At 46.1% G+C, this 10,371-nt stretch overlaps 1 protein-coding gene across 2 annotated transcripts in view; it reads right to left on the bottom strand.

Annotated features, from left to right (window-relative positions):
• The window catches only part of farp1 (FERM, RhoGEF (ARHGEF) and pleckstrin domain protein 1 (chondrocyte-derived)), a 478,172-nt gene that overhangs the window by 5,248 nt on the left and 462,553 nt on the right, over positions 1-10,371 (bottom strand). For both annotated transcript variants that reach the window (XM_070891767.1, XM_070891768.1), the window contains one exon: positions 4,124-4,275. In XM_070891767.1, coding sequence (XP_070747868.1) covers positions 4,124-4,275 — 152 coding nt within the window. The remainder of the gene's footprint in view (positions 1-4,123; positions 4,276-10,371) is intronic.

Below are 10,371 nucleotides of genomic sequence, written 5' to 3'. Positions count from 1 at the left end.
CTTATACTCCACCGCCCGCCCCCCCCCCCCTTTGTAATAAAGGCCAACATGTCATTTGCCTTCCTAATTATTTGCTGTTCCTGCATGTTAACTTTCTGTGATTTGTAAAAAAGAACACCCAAATCCCTCTGAATATCTTTGATAATGAAATATCTCATGCCAGCCTTCAGCAAGACCTGGACAACATCTATATTTGGGCTGACAAGTTGAGGGTAATTAGCGTGCTAAATAAGTGCCAGGTATTAACCACCTCCTACAAACAGAAGCACTAACCACCTTCTCCTCACCTTCAATGGCACCACTATCACCAAGCCCCACACCATCCACATCTTGGGGGAGGCACCATTTACTAAAAGCTTAACTCAAACAGCTTTATTAACACCATGCTATAGGGGCAAGGCAGAGGATGGGTGACTCACCTTCTCACCCCTCAAAGCCTCACCACCATCTACAAGGCTCAAGCCAATAGTGTGATGGAATACTTACCACTTACCTGATGGCTGCAGCTGTAACACCACTCAAGAAGCTCAACCATCTGCCTCCCACCACCCTCCTCCGCCCCTCCCCCCACCTAGGACAAAGTAGTCCATTTGATCAAGTACACCTGCCACTGGACGCAATAGTCACCTTCCCCATCTCCAGTACACTGCGGCTGCAGTATATACCATCGACAGGGTGCACAGATGCAACACACTAAGTTTACCTGGGCAGCATCTCCCTTCCCTGAAAGCTCTACCACCGAGAATGAAAAGAGTGATGATGTCATGGGAGCACATTCTCCTCCAGGTTCCGCTCCACATAGAAACATAGAAACATAGAAAATAGGTGCAGGAGTAGGCCATTCGGCCCTTCTAGCCTGCACCGCCATTCAATGAGTTCATGGCTGAACATTCAACTTCAGTACCCCATTCCTGCTTTCTCGCCATACCCCTTGATCCCCCTAGCAGTAAGGACCTCATCTAACTCCTTTTTGAATATATTTAGTGAATTGGCCTCAACAACTTTCTGTGGTAGAGAATTCCACAGGTTCACCACTCTCTGGGTGAAGAAGTTCCTCCGCATCTCGGTCCTAAATGGCTTACCCCTTATCCTTAGACTGTGACCCCTGGTTCTGGACTTCCCCAACATTGGGAACATTCTTCCTGCATCTAACCTGTCTAACCCCGTCAGAATTTTATATGTTTCTATGAGGTCCCCTCTCATTCTTCTGAACTCCAGTGAATACAAGCCCAGTTGATCCAGTCTTTCTTGATAGGTCAGTCCCGCCATCCCGGGAATCAGTCTGGTGAACCTTCGCTGCACTCCCTCAATAGCAAGAATGTCCTTCCTCAGGTTAGGAGACCAAAACTGTACACAATACTCCAGGTGTGGCCTCACCAATGCCCTGTACAACTGTAGCAACACCTCCCTGCCCCTGTACTCAAATCCCCTTGCTATGAAGGCCAACATGCCATTTGCTTTCTTAACCGCCTGCTGCACCTGCATGCCAACCTTCAATGACTGATGTACCATGACACCCAGGTTTCTTTGCACCTCCCCTTTTCCTAATCTGTCACCATTCAGATAATAGTCTGTCTCTCTGTTTTTACCACCAAAGTGGATAACCTCACATTTATCCACATTATACTTCATCTGCCATGCATTTGCCCACTCACCTAACCTATCCAAGTCGCTCTGCAGCCTCACAGCATCCTCCTCGCAGCTCACACTGCCACCCAACTTAGTGTCATCCGCAAATTTGGAGATACTACATTTAATCCCCTCATCTAAATCATTAATGTACAGTGTAAACAGCTGGGGCCCCAGCACAGAACCTTGCGGTACCCCACTAGTCACTGCCTGCCATTCTGAAAAGTACCCATTTACTCCTACTCTTTGCTTCCTGTCTGACAACCAGTTCTCAATCCATGTCAGTACACTACCCCCAATCCCATGTGCTCTAACTTTGCACATCAATCTCTTGTGTGGGACCTTGTCGAACGCCTTCTGAAAGTCCAAATATACCACATCAACTGGTTCTCCCTTATCCACTCTACTGGAAACATCCTCAAAAAATTCCAGAAGATTTGTCAAGCATGATTTCCCTTTCACAAATCCATGCTGACTTGGACCTATCATGTCACCTCTTTCCAAATGCACTGCTATGACATCCTTAATAATTGATTCCATCATTTTACCCACTACCGATGTCAGGCTGACCGGTCTATAATTCCCTGTTTTCTCTCTCCCTCCTTTTTTAAAAAGTGGGGTTACATTGGCTACCCTCCACTCCATAGGAACTGATCCAGAGTCAATGGAATGTTGGAAAATGACTGTCAACGCATCCACTATTCCCAAGGCCACCTCCTTAAGTACTCTGGGATGCAGTCCATCAGGCCCTGGGGATTTATCGGCCTTCAATCCCATCAATTTCCCCAACACAATTTCCCGGCTAATAAGGATTTCCCTCAGTTCCTCCTCCTTACTAGACCCCCCGACCCCTTTTATAACCGGAAGGTTGTTCGTGTCCTCCTTCGTGAATACCGAACCAAAGTACTTGTTCAATTGGTCCGCCATTTCTTTGTTCCCCGTTATGACTTCCCCTGATTCTGACTGCAGGGGACCTACATTTGTCTTTACTAACCTTTTTCTCTTTACATATCTATAGAAACTTTTGCAATCCGTCTTAATGTTCCCTGCAAGCTTCTTCTCATACTCCATTTTCCCTGCCCTAATCAAACCCTTTGTCCTCCTCTGCTGAGTTCTAAATTTCCTAACTCGGACATATACTGCCACTCCATTTGTAAAAAAAGGCAAGTATTTTGAAATCAGTGTGTTGAAAGGACAGAAGCCACAGAGATTTGCAAGGACAGGGACTTTGGTGAGTGGGATATATTTTGGGGATCAGAAAGTGGGCAAAGAAAGTGTTTTGAAAATGTCAATCCCTGAGTTGCCAAAGTGAGGGTTCCAGATGAACAATTTTCTTTTTTGGAATGTAGCATAGTAAGCTGGGTCAATATCCTGGAATTCCCAATCAAAATCCATCATGAGAGCACAATCAGCATAATAACTGCGGCAGTTCAGGAAAATAGCCCATCAACATCTCGGTGCAACTGGGGATGGGCAATAAAAGTGGCCTTAGCAGCAATGCCCATGATTTGCTCTTTATAGCAAAATTGTAAATGTGTTGTTAATAGACACACAAACACCTACAGCGCGTTGGTCTCTGGGGTCTTGGAGAAGCAACAAGGATCTTCTCAGCTAATTTTCCTCTTAAGCATACAACGACTGATGAGGAATATAGGGATTTGCTAAATAACTCATGCCACCCATGATTTAAATACTGATTGGCATCCCATTATTGTATCCCAGTGCTCCCAGTTCAGCTATTTATTATATGTAGACTATATCCACGGGAAAGCTAGATAAATGCACGAAGAAAGGAATAGAGGAATATGCTGATAGGGTGAGATGAAGAGGGGCAGGAGGAGGCACGTGTAGAGCATAAACACCAGCATGGATCAGTTGGGTCGAATGGCCTATTTCTGTGCTGTACATTCTATACAATCCTATGTAAGAGTTACCCAGAGAGTGGTGAGAATGTGGAACTTACTACCACAAGTAGCAGTTGAGGGTTCGATAGGGTTGATGTAGAGAAGATGTTTCCACTTGTTGAGGGAAATAAGAACTAGGGGCCATATATAAAAGATAGTCACAAATAAATCCATAGTGAATGCAGGAGAAACTTCTTTACCCAGAGAGTGGTTAGAATGTGGAACTCGCTACCCCAGAGAGTATTTGAGGAAAATAGCATAGGCACATTTAGGGGAAACTGGGTAAACACATGTGGGAGAAAGGAATAGAAGGGAGAAAGGAATGAAAAGGGACAGGAGGAGGCTCGTGTGGAGCATAAACACCAGCAGAGACCAGTTGGGTTGAATGGCTTGTTTCTGTGCTAGAAAGTGTATGTAAATCTATGTAAATCTATATAAATCTATGTAAAACAACAAAAGCAACTAATAAAATAAGTCGATTACCTGAAGCCCTGCAATATAACCATCATTACTTTTGAGTTAGAGATAATAAACACCATACAAGCGACATAATGAGCCACATTCCAGAACCAACAGCAGGAAAGCCTCACCTTTCAAACGTATATTCACTTTCAGCCCTGAAGAAGTACACATGTGACTTGAACTGCAGCTTGAAGACATAGTCCTTGTGAATGTTGTCGGACTCTGCAGGGATGGTAACGGAATAGCCCAACAATGGTAAGCTTGCTAGCGGATGGTTATCCTACGGAAAGATCCACAGTGGAGTTAGAGGCGACATACAAAACATCCTCTGGGGGAAAAAAAACAAAACATCATTGAATGCAGTTCGATGCATCCATGACTTTTTGGGGGGAAACAAGGAACCCATGTTGTGGAGAGAGAGAGAAACTGCAGAGAAATAGAATGATAGAGAGAGAGAACAGAAACAACAAAGAATGAAAAACAAACAGAACAAGATTGGGAAGGCAGAAAAGATTCAAGAATGCAAGACAAACAGAATGTGACTACACAAAGAAAGGCACAATTCTTGGTATTTTTGTCCATGAGCAACAAATAGCATGAGAAGTTCACTCATGCACAAAAAAAATCTTGTCAAATTAGGTTTCATTATTAGTTTTTATTGCTGTTTGGAGATGCCCCATCACCCCTGTGCTCGCTGACCGACACTAGCTCCTGGTTAAGCAACAGCGCGATTTTAAAATTCTCATCTTTGTTTTCAAATCCCTCCAAGGCCTCCCCCCTCCTGATCCCTGTAACCTCCTCCAGCCCCACAACCCCCTCCCCCCCCCCCCCCCCGAGATATCAACACTCCTCTAATTCTGGCCTCTTGAGAATCCCCAATTTTAATCGCTCCACCAGTGATGGCTATGCCTCGAGCTGCCAAGACCCAACATCGGGAATTCCCTCCCTAAACCGTCTCTCTTTCTCCTTTGAGACGCTCCTTAAAACCTACCTCTTTGAACAAGCATCTGTCCTAATATCTCCTAATGTGGCTCGGTGTCAAATGTTGTTTTATAACGTTCCTGTGAAGCACCTTAGAATGTTTTAAGCACTATATAAATACAAGTTGTTGTTGTTTCGGATGAGATGTTAAACCGTTTGCTCTCTCAGGTGGACATAAAAGATCCCATGGCACTAACTCGAAGAAGAGCAGGGGTGTTCTCCCCAGTGTCCTGGCCAATATTTATCCCTCAATCAACATCATTAAAACAGATTATCTCGTCATTATCACATTGCTGCTTGTTGGAGCTTACTGTGCTGTGTTTTCTACATTACAACAGTGACTACACTTCAAAAGTACTTCATTGGCTGTAAAGTGCTTTCAGACGTCCAGTGGTCATTAAAGGCAGTATAGAAATGCAAGTCTTCCTTTTATTCTTTCACTGCTTCACTGTATTGATTTTAATTTTCATTCTGCTTTTTTTAAATAAACCACAGGATTTGGGTGCCTGTTTAACAATCTTCCACTTCACACTGACTTGTATGATCTCTGTGCATGCCTGATGTGAACAAATAGCATTTCTGTATACTACAGACTTGTTACAGGCACATTTTATTTTTAAATGAGAGTTTCAGAGCCACGCAGAAGGCAAGGCAGCAACTCAAAACATCCAGCCCCTCGAGCCTGTACCGCCATTCAATTAGATTGTGGTTGATCTACATCTCAATTCTATCTACCCGCCTTGGTTCCGTATTCCTTACTACTCTTACCCAACAAAAATCTAGCAATCTCAGTTGTGAAATTTTCAATTGATAGCTTTTTGGGGAGAGTTTTCCAGATTTCCACTACCCTTTGTGTGCTTCCTGATATCACCCCTGAATGCCCTAGCTCTAATTTTAAGATTACACCCCCTTGTTCTGGACTGCCCCACCACCAGAGGAAATCGTTTTTCTCTATCAACTCCTTTAAACCACCTCAAACATCTCTATTTGGTCTCCCCTTAATCTTCTACACTCGAGGGAATGCAAGCCTGCTTTGTTCCTCCAAGTCAACACATTATAAATGGGGAAGGAACCTTTATATGAAACCTCAAAAAAGGAAAGAACCTTAATTTCAGAATTTATACTGGTATATGGAAACATATGGTATATGTAGCTACAAGAAGTAGATTAAGAGTGTACAGGTTGAACCTCCATTATCCGTAATTCCCTTGTTCGGAACCACCCCTCATCCAAAACAATTCCCGGCTGTCGGGTGGCGCAGGCGCACAACGCAGTCGGTGAAAAATTTACATATCAATGAAAAATAAATGTACCCAACTTCGGAGCCGACACCTTCGGGGCCGGACGACACCTCGGGGCCCGTTCGGCCTGCTGACCTTCTACCCCCCTCCCGCCCCGCTGATTGCTGCAGCATTGAATCAGTGCCGGCTTCCCTACCTCGCTGACCCCCCCCCCCCCCCCACTTGGAGTGTAAACCATTGAAAACATGTGACCTCCCCTTATCTGGAACCCACGGGACCCGGCCTGTTCCAAATGAGGTATACTTCTGGATAAGGGGAGGTTACACGTGACCTCCCCTCATCCGGAAATATCCCTCATTCGGAACAGGCCAGGTCCTGGGGGTTCCGGATAAGGGAGGTTCAAACTGTATATGTATCTATAAGATGCATTGCAGCAACTCACGAAGGCTTCTCCGACAGCACCTCCCAACCCATGACCTCTACTACCTAGAAGGACAAGAGCAGCAGGCGCATGGGAACACCACCAACACCAAGCCACACACCATCCTGACTTAGAAATAGACCGTTCCTTCATCGTCGCTGGATCAAAATGCTGGAACTCCCTCCGCAACAGCACTGTGGGAATACTTTCACCACACGGGACTGCAGCGGTTCAAGGCGGTGGCTCACCACCACCTTCTCCAGGGCAATTAGGGATGGGCAATAAATGCTGGCCTTGTCAGCAACACATACAACCCGGAACAAATTTTTAAAAGTGTATAGCCCCTTTCACCACCTCAGGACATCCCAAAGTGCTTTACAGTCAATCAAGTACTTCTGATATTGCAGTCACTGTTGTAACATAGGAAGTGAAGGCTAATAGAAACATAGAAATTTAAACCACTGAACAATGACGGAAAAGCAAAGAGCACCCAGCCCAACCAGTCTGCCTCATCATAACTGCGACACCCTTATACTGAAACATTCTACACTCCACCCCAACCGGAGCCATGTGATCTCCTGGGAGAGGCAAAAACCAGATAAAAACCCAGGTCAATTTAGGGAGAAAAAATCTGGGAAAATTCCTCTCCAACCCATCCAGGCGATCGAAACTAGTCCAGGAGATCACCCTGGCCATATTCTATTCCCTGCAGTACTTAACATTATATCTGCGGCGTCCAACGAAAGGTCATCCAATCTAATCCCAAATAGCAGCTCTAGGTCCGTAACCCTTCAGGTTACTGCACTTTAAGTGCCCATCCAGCCATCTCTTAAAAGTGGTGAGGGTTTCTGCATCCACCACTCTTCCAAGCAACGAGTTCCAGGTCCCCACAACCCTCTGAGTAAAGAAGCCCCCCCTCAAATCCCCTCTAAACCTTCTGTCATGTATCTCACACTACTGTACATAACTGTATCTTACCATGCTATACATGACTGTAACTAGAGATGACTTGTAACCACTAGCTTACCTTACCACCAGGGGTGCACTTGCAGGAGACACTGGATACCTGTCTCAGACAGGTATATAAGGATAGGTCTCAGGCAAGTATGGCATTCGAGAGTTGTGTAATAAACGTGCAGGTCCTGAGTGACCTTGACTACAGCATGTGCCTCGTGTGAGTTTGTACTGCAGGGGCAGGACTTTACACCTTCCACCAACCACCTTAAAACTATGCCCCCTGTAATAGACCCCTCTACCAATGGAAAGAGGCCCTTACTATCCACTATGTCCAGGCCCCTCAATATTTTGTACACCTCAATGAGGTCTCCTCTTAACCTCCTCTGTTCCATGAGAACAAACCCAGCCTATCTAATCTGTCCTCATAATTAAGATTCTCCATTACAGGCAGCATCCTGGTAAATCTCCTCTGCACCCTCTCGAGTGCAATCACGTCCTTCCTATAATACGGCGACCAGAAATGCATGCAGTACTCCAGCTGTGGCCTAACCAAAGTATTATACAATTTAAGCATAACCTCCCTGCTCTAATAAAGGCAAGCATTCCGTATGCCTTCTTAACCACCTTATCCACCTGGCCTGCAGGAACAGGACTTTACAGTGGCGATGAGTTACGGGATCACAGAATCCACAGAATGACGACCAACGGCTCAGATGAAAAATACAAAGCTGGAGATAATTGGGAGGACTTTATAGAAAGGCTCCAGCAAAGCTTCGTAACCAAAGACTGGTTAGGCGACGATAAGGCAGACAAGAGAAGAGCCCATCTCTTGACCAGCTGTGGCTCGAAAACATACGCCTTAATGAAGGACCTGCTGACACCCGAGAAACCAGCAAGCAAGTCGTTTGAAGAGTTGAGCACACTGGTAAGAGACCACCTGAAGCCAGCGAGCAGCCTACCCATGGCCAGACACAGGTTCTACAACTGCAGACGCTGTGTGGGCCAGAGCATACCTGACTTCGTGGCGGAACTTCGGAGGTTGGCTAGTTTATGTGAGTTCCCCGATGAACTAAGGAGAGAAGTACTGAGAGACTTTTTTATTGAGGGAATAGGCCATGCAGGCATATTCCGAAAGCTCATAGAGACCAAGAACTTGACCCTAGAGGCAGCAGCACTGGTTGCACAGACATTCTTGGCAGAAGAAGAAGAAACAAGGTTGATCTACATTGCGGGTATGACACCTAACGAAACATCGGAACAAGAGGCTCACAACGTGAAACAAGCCGCTACCCCCACACACAGAAAAAGGCAGGAGAGCAGGCCCTCAACAGCAGGCAGTGGCACCAGAAGCCATCAAGGGCCACATGAACGGCCGTTCACACCTCATCAACCCACAATGTGAGCAATCAACTACAAACTGAGAGAAGCTCAAGAGAGATCAGCCAGACGCAGCTCATGCTTTGGAAACAATGGAAGCGGTCTTTGTTGGAGATGTGGGGGAAGGCACTCATCAAGGGAGTGTCGATTTCAGCATGCTGTTTGCAGAAACTGCGACTATAAAGGGCATCTGGTCCGCATGTGCAGAAAAACGGCAGCTTGGCTGGTATACGAATCGGAAGGGTCGGAAAGTGGACCAGAAGACGGTGGGGACAGTACCCGAGACACCAAGGTACAGCGGGTCAACATGATCAACGGCCACTGCTCTTACAACAAGACGCCTCCAATAATGATGAAGGTCCTATTCAACGGGATACCCGTCAACATGGAGCTGGATACGGGAGCGAGTCAATCTTTCATGAGTGCTCAACAATTTGAACAGCTGTGGCCGCACAAAAGAGACAGACCAAAACTCACAAGGGTCGACACCAAATTAAGGACCTATACCAAAGAAATCATCCCAGTCCTTGGCAGCGCCATGCTCTCAGTCACACACAAAGGGACAGTGAACCGACTTCCCCTGTGGATTGTCCCTGGAGATCTCCCAGCACTGCTGGGGAGAAGCTGGCTGGCAAAGCTAAACTGGAAATGGGATGATGTTCATGCCATGTCGTCAGAGGAACGGACCTCCTGCTCAACAGTTCTAAGTTAATTTGAACATCTCTTTCAGCCAGGTGTGGGCACCTTCAAAGGGGCTAAAGTCAAAATCTACATCACACAGGATGCTAGACCGGTCCATCACAAGGCTGGAGCTGTGCCCTATGTGATGAGCGAAAAGATTGAACATGAACTGGACAGGCTTCTGCGGGAAGGCATTATCTCACCCGTGGAATTTAGCAACTAGGCAAGTCCCATCGTCTCAGTCATGTGATGGATCCGTACGAATCTGTGGGGACTACAAATCTACCATAAACAGAGTCTCCCTACAGGATCAATACCCACTGCCCAGAGCGGAGGACTTATTCGCCACATTGGCTGGAGGAAAACTTTTCTCAAAATTAGACCTCACATCTGCGTAGATGACGCAAGAATTGACCGAAGAGTCTAAGCTACTCACCACCATCAACACACATCGAGGCCTTTTTGTGTACAATCGATGCCCATTCGGCATCAGGTCGGCAGCTGCTATATTCCAGCGCAACATGGAGAGTCTGCTCAAGTCCATCCCGGGGACGGTTGTATTTCAAGATGACATACTTATCACGGGCAGGGACACCGACTCCCATCTCCGCAATTTGGAGGAAGTACTAAAGCGGTTGGTTCAGGTAGGCCTAAGAGTTAAGAAATCCAAGTGCCTGTTTCTCACGCCCGAGGTTGAATTTTTGGGCAGAAGGATTTA

The sequence above is a fragment of the Pristiophorus japonicus genome, chromosome 10 (assembly GCF_044704955.1).
Source record: "Pristiophorus japonicus isolate sPriJap1 chromosome 10, sPriJap1.hap1, whole genome shotgun sequence".
NCBI lineage: Eukaryota > Metazoa > Chordata > Chondrichthyes > Pristiophoridae > Pristiophorus > Pristiophorus japonicus.
This window is presented reverse-complemented; position numbering and strand designations above follow the sequence as displayed.